We start from the raw sequence: 13517 nt of genomic DNA, 5'->3' as shown, positions 1-13517 counted from the left end.
GGATTTGGGCCACTTCGTCCTCATCATAATCTTCATCCCCTACGGATGGTACCTGTACACCAAACTCAACAACATCCCATATACTTTTGTGGAGTGAGGTTAGATGGAATCGCATCAAATCACTCCACCTAGCATAATCTTCACCATCAAACGTTGGTGGTTTGCCTAATGGGACAGAAAGTAAAGGCGTATGTTTAGGAATGCGAGGATAGCGTAGGGGGATCTTACTAAACTTCTTGCGCTCATGGCGCTTAGAAGTTACAGACGGCGTGTCGGAGCCGGAGGTGGATGGCGATGAGGTGTCGATCTCGTAGTAGACCACTTTCCTCATCTTCTTCTTCTTGTCACCGCTCCGACATGACTTGTGTGAAGGGGATTCCTTTTCCTTCCCCTTGTTGCGGGACTCTCCCGATGGAGCTTTCCTGTGGCTTGTAGCGAGCTTCTCACCGGTCACTATCTCCTTCTTGGCTTGGTCTCCCAACATCACTTCGAGCGGTTAGGCTCTAATGAAGCACCGGGCTCTGATACCAATTGAAAGTCGCCTAGAGGGGGGTGAATAGGGCAAATCTGAAATTTACAAACTTAATCACAACTACAAGCCGGGTTAGCGTTAGAAATAAGAACGAGTCCGAGAGAGGGCGTAAAACAAATCGCAAGCGAATAAAGAGTGTGGCACAAGGATTTGTTTTACCAAGGTTCGGTTCTCTCAAACCTACTCCCCATTGAGGCGGTCACAAAGACCGGGTCTCTTTTAACCCTTTCCCTCTCTCAAACAGTCCCTCGGACCGAGTGAGCTTCTCTTCTCAATCAAATGGGAACCAAACTTCCCGCAAGGACCACCACACAATTGGTGTCTCTTGCCTTGATTACAATTGAGATGATCGCAAGAAAGAATGAGAAAAAGAAGCAATCCAAGCGCAAGAGCTCAAATGAACACAACAAATCTCTCTCACTAATCACTAAGCTTTGTGTGGAGTTGGGAGAGGATTTGATCTCTTTGGTGTGTCTTGTATTGAATGTTAGCTCTTGTAAGGTGTAGAAGTGGGAAAACTTGGATGACTATGAATGTGGGGTGGTTGGGGTATTTATAGCCCCAACCACCACAAAGTGGTTGTTGGAAGGCTGCAGTCGCATGGCGCACCGGACAGTCCGGTGCGCCACCGGACACTGTCCAGTGCGCCAGCCACGTCAGCAGATCGTTGGGGTTCGACCGTTGGAGCTCTGTCTTGTGGGCCCGCCTGGCTGTCCGGTGGTGCACCGGACAGGCCCTGTAGGCTGTCCGGTGTGCCACCCGCACGTGCACTGCTCCTCTGCGCGCGCAGGCGCACATTTAATGCGTTGCAGTCGACCGTTGCGCGTGAAGTAGTCGTTGCTCCGCTGTCACACCGGACAGTCCGGTGACTCACCGGATAGTCCGGTGAATTATAGCGGAGCGGATTCCCGAAGTTGGCGAGTTCAGAGTCACTCTCCCTTGGGGAACCGGACACTGTCCGGTGGTGCACCGGACAGTCCGGTGGATTATAGCGAAGCGTCTCTGAAAATTCCCGAAGGTGTGGAGTTCAGCTTGAAGTCCCCTGGTGCACCGGACACTGTCCGGTGGTGCACCGGACACTGTCCAGTGGCACACCGGACAGTCCGGTGTGCCAGACCAGGGCACACTTCGGTTATCCCTTGCTCTTTTTGTTGAACCCTTTTCTTGGTCTTTTTATTGGCTTTTTTTGTGAACCTTTGGCACCTGTATAACTTATAGACTAGAGCAAACTAGTTAGTCCAATTATTTGTGTTGGGCAATTCAACCACCAAAATCAATTAGGAAATAGGTGTAAGCCTAATTCCCTTTCAGCGGCCGCCGCAATGGCAGTAGTGATGGCGGCGCGCTTGCCAGGGGATGCGGCACGGGCCTAGGAGGAGAGGGGAGGGAACTCGCCAACCATGGGAGGGGAGCGGCGGTGTGCTGGGGCTTCGGTCGGGCACTGGTGCAGGGCGCGGACGACGGCCGGAGCGCGCATGGCGGCCAAGGTCGATGCAGGGGCGCGAATGATTCCAGGCGCGCGGTGACGGGGCCTGGACTGGACTGGGCGCGGGTCCTCCTGGCGCGGGGAAGGCGCTTCTCGGGCGCGCGGGGAAGTCGCCTGGACTGGGCGCGGGTCCTCCTGGCGCGGCGGCACGGTGGAGAGCAGGGACGGGCGCGACGTCGCGCGGACTTGGCGTGGGTCCTCCCGGCGCGGCGCGGAGGAGAACAGGGACGGGCGCGGGGCACGGCGCCGACGTGCGAGCAGTGCCAGGCGGTGGCGGCGGCCAGAGGGTTAGGGAGAAACCCTAGGGGCGGCGGCGACAGCTAGAGGTTAGGGAGAAACCCTAGGGGCGGCAGCGGTGGCTGTAGGGTTAGGGAGCAACCCTAGGCGACGGCGGCTGTAGGGGAGAGGGAGAGAACCTAGCTGATACCGTGTTAAGGTGATGATTCCATAGATTAGGGCTAACCCAATAGGTTAGCTATATAGTATTTTACATGGGCCACATGGGCCTAGCCTTAACAGGCCTAACACTCTAACAGTCCGGGCTCGGTTCGATCTGAAGACGAGGTTTCAGTGTTTTGCTTTGACCGGTGATTTGCGCGATGGAGTTTGGAGGAGGTGAACGGCGGAACGAGGGAGAGGAACAGGGGAGGGCCAGGAGGATTTACTACTGGGATTTGCCCATTCCTGAGTTCTCTTGTGTTGGGTTTTGCTTTACCTGCCATTGCTTGGAGTTGGAGACTTGGAGTACAGTACATGGGACGCGCAGAGACTGTCATGACGAAATGTCGTGTTCGGCTTGGAGTTTGGGACTTGGAGTGAAGGCGACACAAGACGAGCATGCAAGTTTTTCCATTAGCTTAGCTGCAGCATCACTGATTATTACCCCCCCTAGGCAAGTACAATAATTATAGTAGCTGCTACAAAATGACACACCACTTGTGGATTAGCACATGTTATATAAATGACATCGATCGTCGATGAGAGGTGTCATGCAGTGGCGCACGCAACACAAGGCAAAATTCCAAGTGGGACGACACCGTAAGAGAAATTACTAGACTAAACCACTAGATAAAAGTAGTTTTATGATAATAACGTGACGGTTAGATGATAATACTATGAGTGTTTTAAAATAACATGGTTACTTAAAAAATTTGGTTGCCCTAGGGGAGAGCCGGAGAGAGAAAGAGGCGGGCCACGAGGAGCGCACTAGGACGGAGCATCAACGTGTTGCCGTGGCAAGTCGATAAGTCCGTCGCGAGATGGCGATGATGGGGCGACAACTTACAGGGGTAGCGAGGGCAGGCGGCAGCAAGCAACAACCATTGTTGCATCGTGATGGCGTGGTAGGACCGTAGTGAGATAGTGAGGTGTAGGTGGCACCATGGTGCCTAGGCATGATCCTACTGACGGTATGCCTACACGTCAGTGCAGACTAGGAGGCAAAGTAACGGCGATGGGATCCCGACGACGCGACAAGCTGACGAGGAGTGAAGGTGGGACTGACAGTGAGCGGGTTAGGTCACCCACTAACCAATCAGTCAATGACCGAAGGAGCTAGCGAGCCATGAGTGGGCTAGCCGCTAGGGGAGGGAACCAAACGACTCGTGTGGGGAGTGGGTTGAGTAGTGGAGTACTGAGAAAAAGTTAAATCAAAACTAGATTTTCATTAAATTTGTCCACACCTAATACATAAAGTTTTTTTATGAATTATATTTAAACCTAGGTATAATAAAAGGTAATAAAAATTGAGGTGGGGTAATAGCCCCCCTTGCTCACCCTTTGCATCTGCCTCTGGTGTCATGCATGGTTTTGTCTAATAATACAAAAAGGAAGAAGAGGAGAGAGAAAAAAACATTGGCTCTAGAGATGGAGACAAAGAAGATTTTCATTCTAAAAGTCTTTTTGGTACATTTCAATCACTTGAAAGTGAATTTGAATTTAGATTCATTCAAGAGTAGCTCTACTAGTGAATTTGATATCCACCATAATAAGCATTTAGCTAGACAACGACTTTAGAGTCATGCAAGGGTATTTTCATTTAAATGAACTATTTTGTCATTGTGATAGGCCTCACTTGTATATGTTTCTTTCTTCCTCCTCTGAAAATAGGGATTTTTTTCTCTCGTGCACGGGCTCAATGAGGCTGATAGGGCGGATACAAGCCTCAGGCTACCCGGTTCATGACCAATGACCGAAAAACCCAACCCGCCCGACTCGACCAATGTGACGTACGAGTACGAGCCATAATTTTTAACTCATAACAAACATGGGTTGGGTACAACCGTACGAGCCGTGAGTTTTGACCTAAAAACCGGCCCAACCCGAAAAAACCTGGCCAACGCGCCCAATCGAGAGGTACGGGCCAACTCGACCCGACGCTATGCACGAGTCGGGCGTGGGCCATGCCAAACGACCCTTGACCTGACCTGAACCCGACCCAGCGTTTGAATAGGTCTATACGTGATCAAATCTTAGATTCACCCTCAAAGGCTCGGTGGGGTACATCCAGGGCTCGACCAGACGTGGCCATGACGGTCGACGAGGTATGACTGCTCAGGACAGATATGGAGAGGCCAACGAATATGGCTAGAGCAGGCGTGGAAAAATCACAGTAGCATGGCACTATATAATGAGTTGTGACCACTAAGTTTGAAGACCCCTTGAAGATTTGTATATCTATTATTCGAACCCAATATTATCACTATCGATGGGGCATGGTGATGACACACTATCTTTTTAATCGAACTTTGGTTATAGAAGTATTTAAAAAATCTATAGCAATGCATGGGTATACTACTTATTCTAACTTTGAAGTACGTAGAACTTTATTATTTATGGTGTTTATAGAAGTTAGACCGGTGTGACTATGCACTAAACAAAAATCGGTTCGTAGATGAATTGAAACACATACATAATAATTGGATAAATTTTTAAGCTTCCCATGCCATATTAGTTTGAGTAGTGGGTGCACGGATAAAGTGCAGAGTTTGGTTCGAAGAGAAACACAAGGCAAGATTGTTAAGTTACAAGTTGCTTAGTTAACCATATATAAACTTTACATTCCGTACAACGTATGAACATATGTGCTAATTTTTACTTTTAATAAAGAGAGAAAAAGGTTAGATGTGTCATTGCAAAATTCTACCGTATAACTTAGGACATGGTAGTGCTACGGAATGCCACTGGGAACAAACTTGAACGTCGAGAGCAAAAGATATGGTGTAGAGTATAATTGTACAGAATAGAAAACTGAAGGGTTAAAGTAAAAAATGCTAGGGGCATACATGTAAAAGAAAGTATAAAAGTAAGGGCCTAGTGGCGAATAAAGGCCTCAGGTACACACGGCTGTCAGAAATCTGCTAGTGCTAAATCGTGAAGAAAAACTAGTGCGGGAGGACCTAACTGCGAACACCAGGGACCAGCGCGCAAATCCGCAAAAAAATTTGGACCATTTCTCGATTTGTGCGTGTCATCCTTGCTAATCTTCTCTGTATCGTTCCAATTTTATCGGATGTCTCCGAAGAGACGATGTGGTGTCTTCGGTCAGGTTTATAACTTCAACTTTGGTTCCGTGACTGGACGAGGTGGGACAAACTATTTGCTTGCCTAGTGCGTTGCGCGTTGCTCCACCGACGAACTGTTATTTGGGCTTTGTTGCGGTGCTTTGTATTGGGCCACGGACCATGTTTCTTTGTGGCCTTACTGTGAAGAAGTTTTTGCACATACGCCACTATGCCTTAAAAAAACATATCTACATCATCAACGCCTGACATAGTCTCCTACTGTGCTTAGAAGGGAAAATGTTAAAGAAATAAATAAGAAAATAGTTGTATAAATCCTGACGAACTATTGTGTACACCATTATTTATATACACGACTAATTATTACTACTAGTAAAAAGAAATAAAGTTTTACTAGGCCTGGAAGTCATAGTTGAGAACCATACTAGTGAGAACTTAATAAAGAACATCGAATCGAAATTTCCAAACATTTATCCATTCCCGGTGAAGCAGGGCACATACATTCAGATATTTTGGCATTGGCTCTCTATGATACAATACATATAATACACTGTCTTCACATAGGATGCCATTATTTGCTGTTTATATAAGTCTACAAAACAGTTGTAGACTGTAGTAGCTAGTGTGTCCCGTCCATGACATTCCATGGTTACACTTAATATTTAGTTTTAAAAGTTGGCTGGAAATCAAAACAAAAAAAACGTGCCGTGAACACCAAATAAAAACTCTGTAATTCAAGAGATAGATGCCGACGATATAAAACATGAGCAGCAACCATTTGTAAAATAAAGGTGTTAAGATACCCAAAGCTTGTACAACGCATGCAGCTGGCCCAGGGTAGAAGATTTGAGCGACAAACGATACATCTCTTTCAGCTTAGAAGTTTCTGTTCTGCTGCTAGTGCTGGCTTGGCTGACAGAGGCTGCTCTGCCCGTGCTGCTAGGCAGGGATCCCGCCAGCATCCTCTTCAGCAGGCTCTGCAGCTGGCACCAGAACTTCGGTTTTATGTCCAGATCCATATCGTTGGAGTTGTCTTCATTTGCTTCAACCACATGCCGGCCTTCCAACAAGTGAGTCAGAGCGGTGTCAAGCATCTGAAAGGATGAGAAACAGATCATTGGAAAATTTAATGAAAGGAGCATTTGCCAGCCGGACATGACCAAGGTGCAAATAAAAGGTAAAATCTTAGCAGAAAAAAACTAGGCTGACTTCTACCTAGTACCTATAGGTAAATGATGAACCTATATGTTGCTAGATGCTAGCCCATTTTCACTGACCATTGAGGTCTGTATACTGCAAAAAGAAATGACTTTTCAGAGTTTGTCCTCTTTGGAAATGTTACTCCTTGGAAGAAATAAATGTAGTCAGTTAACAAAATTACTATTGAATCAAATATAAAACTTAAATCGGGTATTATATTCTTCTAAGTATACAGCACCCCCTCTGCATAATAAACACAGGGTTAACCAGCACACTGACCAACCCCTTTGAGTAGGTATGCCCTTTTCGAAATTCCATAAGAACAGTGACTGGACTTCAATGTTTTCAAGTCGTTCGAGTCTCGATTAATCGTCCAAGTCAGTTTGGACCAATCACGATTAATCGTCCAAGTCGTCCGACTAATCGTGATTAATCGCCCTAGTCGATCAGCCAGAACGACCAGCAAGTCGTCCGACTTGAAAACATTGCTAGACTTAATTCTAGTACACTGAAAAGCTGGAGATGGAATAGGTAGCAAGCATACCGCGGTTGAGTGGAAGGAATTAGAAATATTAATAGAAAGGGCAGACTGCGCCATAAGGATGTTAAGAAACATAGTAGGATGTGTCTTCGGCCCATAAAATTCTAAAGCCTTCTGCCAGTTCTTCTCAGCTAGTGAACCATACCACTTACTTTTCTGACGATATTTATCCTCGTTTTTCTGTTTAACCTCCTTGTCAACTAAATCCAGAAACCTTAAGCACAGATCCCTCTGATAACAAGCAAGCTGAAAATGACCAAAAGCAGCTTCCTGTTTGCGATGTTCACCAAGGGATTCATACGTAGACAAAGCCTCCCGAAAAGCATCACTCGCTAAAATCTCTACAGCTGTTCTGTTAGATGACTCATTGACAAGTCCACCTTCATAACTGTCAGTTAAGAAGCTTTCCCTTGCCAAAAGCATTCCAAGCCTCAGGTAGGTATGGGCATACTGTGTGTAAACCTCATGGTATAGTACTTTATCGGCCTCAGTATTGACATACTTCAGTTGCCTCTTAGCTGCGGAATAGTAGTTTATTGCTTGAAAATATTCTGACTTGGCCGACTTAAAGGATTGCATATATGTGCCTTCAGGAAGATTATGTTTCTGAAATTCATCAATCCTGGATACACATTCCTCTGCTAAAGCTCTCCTACCATGACCTAAGTTACAGTTGATCAGTATAACATTTGTGTGGTCAAACACCTCTTCAAATGCTTTAATAGCATCCGCAAAAGCAATCTCGGCGCTAACCAGATTTCTATTCTCAAGTCTACAACGGCCCAGTTCATTAAATCCCCAGCCTCTTTTCTTAAGAACCATGGAAGTTTCTACTGAATGCACAGGAAATGCGAACAATGCTCCCTTGGCTGCACCATAGCAGTGAATAGCAGAAGACAAGTTGTACTCAACATCTCCTGGTTTTGGACCACCAAGGAACTTGAAGATACCACCATCCCTCACAGTAGGAACACTTGCTTGAGATTTATCAGGAACACCATCAACATTTCTTGACTGATTTTCCCTGGCCTGACTGTAGTGACCAATATCATCATTTAATACTGAGTTGTTCTCAATACAAGTATCATTCACATCATGCTGTTTACTTTCAGAACCTTGTGTAGCTTCTTGTGCATTGGGGTTCTTGCTGGCTTCTCTATATTGTGATTGAAGTTGAAGGTTCTTACCAAGTGATTTTTTGTTTTTCTTTCGGCTGTAAAGTTTAGAGGCCTCAGAACTACTGCTGCTAGCACTGCTGCCACTACTTGCCCTGTCACTTTGGCAGCTACAGTTTATCAAAGAGCATGTGTCACAATTCTGCTTATCCTTTCCCAGTTTTCTCTTAAGGCGTTTGACCTCCAATGCAACTTCATTTGACATTCTAACTTCGCCATGAGACTTCTGTTCTGGTGCCAACTTTGCTTGATGACTATTCAATCTGTGATATTCTGCATAGACATCACCAACAAGCATCCATGCCTTTGCCCAGAACAAATAATTTGGTGGCAATTGGTGGGAAGAAACTTCATAACTGAAGCATCTTTTGTTATTGCAATAGTCTGCCTCGTCCAGTACAAGTTTAGTTTTTAGGGCAAGATCTTCTCGACTCAATGAACTGTTGGACATGGATGAGATGAACTCGTCGCCATCAATATGTCCAGGCATAGACCCATATACCAAACAAGCTAATTCAACAACTTTAAGGGTGCGCTGAAGCTGCCCATCATTCTTGTATGCCTCTCCAAGTGCCAAATAAGATTCTCCTAGCAAAAGAACAAGCTTCCACAGCTTATGGTCCATTTTTGATTTTGGCAGCCACTCCCTGATATCACAGACCTCAATACAATCAACATCACCACATCGGCATAAAGAGAAGTCGACTGACCTCTCCCAAATGGTATCTGCACTGTCCCCGCAACCATGCTGAGTATTATTCTGCAGCTGTCGATTCCATCTAAGGGATTTGATAGCTTGAGATACGTGGTGTATGGCAGCCAACTTAGAGGAGATTGCATCAGCAATTGTTTTTGATATACCAGCCTGACACATCACCAAGCTGTCCAGAGAAACATCTTCTTTTGTAACTGAAGATGAAGAACCACCATCAACTTGGCTTGGTTCCACTAAGCTGCTTGTCATACCAGAAGACACTGATGTTGTGCATTCCAACACTTCATCTAACACTGCTGGCTCATTCTTGCCAAGTTCTGGCAGTACATTTTGTTTTGCTGGTAAATTCTCAAGTCTCAATTCTGGAGAATCGTCATCCAAATCAGTAAGGGTGACTTCAGATTCAATCATAAATGATTCAGAAGTCAGTTCCAGATCCTCATAACATTTAAGGATGAGTCTTGCAAATTGTTCATGAGCACATGCCCGGACAACCTAGAAGATAAAAACAAAACAAATATTGGCACAAATCTACTGATGCACTAATACAGTTAAATGATTACATAATGATAAGATGAATAGAATACCAGGTGATCCTGCTCACTAAGAAAATCAAAACATTTTCTGAAGAATTTTGCACATTTTGCTCTATTACTAGGCACCTGCAAAGCATAAATAATATTACATCCAGCGAAGAAGTATGAAAACAAAGCGCAAAAGATAACACACCAGTACCTTTGACAAGGACATCCTGTGAGCAACACGATAAAGGAGTGTACCCAAAGAGAACAATGACTCCTTTCTTCCCTTGTCTATAAAAGATGACATAGGACCGCATGGAGATCTATGATCACCAGCTGTATGTTTTTCAGGTAAGATAGACAGATCATATAACTGTATGACATCTTCTTCAGCGCCTTTGTACAGCTGAAAAGGAACAGACTCAATATGATTAATGAGAATAGCCGAGGTCATCAATCATTGGGAAAAAAGTGAGATATTTAGGCAATATGATAAGGGACTAAAGGCTTAATGTAACATCTTGACAGTAGTTACCACATCTAGCAAACAAGGGTAAAAAAGATGGCATTCAATGGCATACCCAATATGCACCAGGGTCTTGCTTACAGTTATCCTGAATGAACCTCAGGACAGCAAGGCCATTTTGCTGGACAACCTGTGGATGAAATGCAGGTGTGCCATCATCCGAGACACCCTTAAGGAGAAATATATCATCATTCTTTAAAAGCTCATAACCTTGAACAACACCATTCTGATGGTAACATATGGCCAATTCTGGAACACTTGCCATTACATTGTCAAGCCAAGCTTCGAGCCAGTTCAATGGAGTAACCTATAAAAACACCTGTCAATAGGGGTAAAAAAAAGAAAGTATGTAACCACATTCAACAGTAATGAAAGCATACCTGTCTAGAAACATCCCATAGGTGCAAACTGACTGCAATATATTTCTCGTTGCTAAATATAAGCAAGTCACTACCCAAAAGCACATGGAAATTGTGGAATTGCCAAAAGCAAACCTTCCGAAATCCATTATTTCCCACTCTCTTGCTCTTCTCAGATTCTTGCACCTCACAGCTGTTTTTTTCACCAACACGAGTCGTTTTTTTAATAGGATCAGACCCTTTGACTTTTCGATTGTTTTCCATTGCTCCCAGGTACAGGCTTTCATGAGTACTATGAGAAGCTTTTCTACTTTTACTGTCATTCTGATCCAGATAAGGTGATGTGCTAAAACTAGATGATGGGGATGAATCAAAAGAACCCTCGTCACAGCCAAAAGATCCACGCAATACTGCAGATGCTGTTTGCTTCTTCTGTGAAGGTTGATGACTTGGGGGACAATCACAAGCTTCTGCTCGCACAGAGTGCATTGCGAAGTTCAGAAATATTGATGGATCAGATCCTTTAGGCTGGTTACCTTGTCTTCTGAATATCTTTTCACCTTCATCAACATCAGGCCTACAACACGAATACACGATTAAACATTCATGTGTATTAACTATACTCAGCATGATGATGATTATGCAACCAGCTACATACCCTGTGTTTAGAATGAGTGTATCTCCTATACGGTTTACAGCAATAGATACTTGTGCCTTGGAGTATGGAATTTTGAAAATCTGCTTCATGATATCAGCTGGGGCAATCACATCTATTTCATCACCATATTCTGCCAAACCTGACACAGCTAATGCTTCACACTTCCTTGATAAGTTCTGGTTGATATGACCACTGTCATACCGTAATCCTGAAGAGTATGAACAGAGTCATAAAGGTGACAATAAAAAGTGAACTGTCGCACACAATACCTACAGTAATTCATCAGTGCCGAACAGTTCGCAGAGAAAGTTAGCTACAAGCCAGTATTCCTCTTATGCTGATCAGATTGTAATTATCAAGGGTTAATAGAGATAACCTTCAGTACTCTTAGCATCACTTGAAAAAACCTTCTCTGGGATGTTTGGAATCATAGGGAGTGTGTTCAGATCAGTCTCTAATGGCAGCATTTGATACCTTGGAGCACCAATCCTACATCAAGAACAGAATTAAACAGCAATTCTCCGGAAGAGGCATTTGCATGCATTATTCAGTTCCAGCTACAGGATTAGGACCATAACGACTAAGTGTCGTTTTATAATTTTTATCTTTCAATATGACTGTGTGCACATGCTTGTTATTCATTGCAGTATGGGAGATAAAACCAAAAGAGGGTAAATGGTATACAGTACCCATCAGCATACCACCACCAGAATATGTGTTCATTTCGTTTCATTTTTACATGATATAGCAACTGAATTTTGGTAGGTTGCATCCATCGATCAGACCAATCCTAGCCAATAGTAGGACAAGACTTCTATTCATTTCACCATAGCAGTTTCATCACCATTTCCTATGATAACAATTTGTAAATCCAATAAGCAATTGGCAGTTTATCTGCAGAACTCAACTGAAGCGTACTATCCCCAGGGTCTTCCCTAATCGCTACCAAATAACAAACACAAATACTTCTAATTGCACAACATAGATGGTGTTCATTCCCATGGAACTCCATCTCAAACTCCCAGCCTCAACCCTTAACAAAAGTCCTACAGGTCAATCGAGACGCTTTAAACCCTAGAAGCATCATCCCCTCCTGATTGAGAATAGGACAAACAGTAGCCAGAGGGCTTAAACACGCGCGCGTAGGCATATACGGAGAGGCGAGAGTGGGGAAGTGGGGCTTACGGGGACGGAGAAGGCAGGAGGACTGGGAGAGAGGCAGAGGAGTCGGTGGGGACGGGGAGGGAGCCAACGCGAAGGTAGCGCGCCGGCGGCGGCGCGGCGACCTCGAGCCTGCCCACGCACTGCAGCTCTCCCGGCGCGTCCATAGCTGGGCGCAGTCTTCGGGTTCGCCGGCGGCGGGTTCTGGCGTTCTAGCACTTCTATGGACGGAGCTTTCTCGCTGTTTTGCTTCGCGGTGATTCGCTTGGCAGTTTGATGGGTTCGAGAAGGCTTGCGGTCCCAAATGGAAAAACACTGAGGCAGTGTTTGGTTGAGGAGCAAGTAGAACCGAGCCGTTCCATTCTTGATTCTAGAAACGGAGCCGATATGTTTTGTGTTTGGTAATCTGGAACGGAGTGGCTCTGTTTTTTGTTTGGTTGCAGAGTGAACGGAACGGAGCGTGACTGTGAGAGCGGGATGGAAACGGAGCGGCTCCGTCCGGTTGATTTTTTGGAGCGGAATGGTTCCGGATCTGAGAAGAATATTCCCTAATTGGAGTCATTCCGTTATAGTTACTTTGTAACCAAACAGCAACAAAACTGAGACATAACGGCTCTGTTCTACTTGGCTCTTCAACCAAACACTACCTAATATGCAATTCAAGCTCTGTTCGTCCGTTGAATTTGTAATTGTAGTTTGCTATGAGCTTTTTTATAAAGCTATAATGGTGAGAGGATTTAAATATTAAATATAACATACGGTAGAACAAAAGACCTACTTACATGTTTGTAACTCCTGTATATTAATCGTTGCCCAGTCTCAAAGGGAGCGGGCTAGCATGCAGCAGCTAGACCCATGCCACACTAGCTTCATCTTTCAGTTCCAGAAATTCGTTGAAGATATCCGTTTCAAAAATAGTGTGAAATTCTCCGATCAATGTAATTGTCCAGTTGTCCCGTAGGTCCATAAAGCTAGTGGCGGAGCCACAGCCCGGCGAGCCTAGGCACGTGTCCGGGCTTCGGCTCTGGTGCTCCTCTATTGGCTTCAACGCGAGTGACGCACGATCCCTGCTACCGGTGTCCTCGGCCTTTCCTCTGCACAATGACTCACACCTCAGCACTG

The 13517-nt window shown here is 45.1% G+C and overlaps 1 protein-coding gene and 1 pseudogene across 2 annotated transcripts; both read right to left on the bottom strand.

The window, feature by feature from the left end:
- Positions 1-5455: 5455 nt before the first annotated feature.
- LOC111591275 (uncharacterized) lies at positions 5456-5545 on the bottom strand (annotated as a pseudogene).
- A 449-nt stretch (positions 5546-5994) lies between these two features.
- On the bottom strand, positions 5995-12716 carry LOC103650944 (Erythroid differentiation-related factor 1-like protein). 2 transcript variants are annotated; one of them, XM_020550408.3, is made up of 10 exons: positions 12420-12716; positions 11611-11723; positions 11235-11442; positions 10598-11153; positions 10273-10524; positions 9906-10097; positions 9758-9832; positions 7284-9665; positions 6762-6832; positions 5995-6633 (listed from the first exon to the last, which is right to left on the bottom strand). In XM_020550408.3, exons 1-9 carry the CDS (start codon positions 12560-12562, stop codon positions 6809-6811), a joined length of 3945 nt encoding a protein of 1314 aa, XP_020405997.1. In that variant the 5' UTR covers positions 12563-12716; the 3' UTR covers positions 5995-6633; positions 6762-6808. The 2 variants fall into 2 exon arrangements, with proteins under 2 accessions (XP_020405997.1, XP_008674770.1); XM_008676548.3 differs by lacking the exon at positions 6762-6832.
- Between the last annotated feature and the right edge of the window lie 801 nt (positions 12717-13517).

Source organism: Zea mays, chromosome 3, assembly GCF_902167145.1.
Source record: "Zea mays cultivar B73 chromosome 3, Zm-B73-REFERENCE-NAM-5.0, whole genome shotgun sequence".
Taxonomy (NCBI): domain Eukaryota; kingdom Viridiplantae; phylum Streptophyta; class Magnoliopsida; order Poales; family Poaceae; genus Zea; species Zea mays.
Note: the sequence above shows the minus strand (reverse complement) of the source record. Positions and strands in the feature narration are given on the sequence as shown.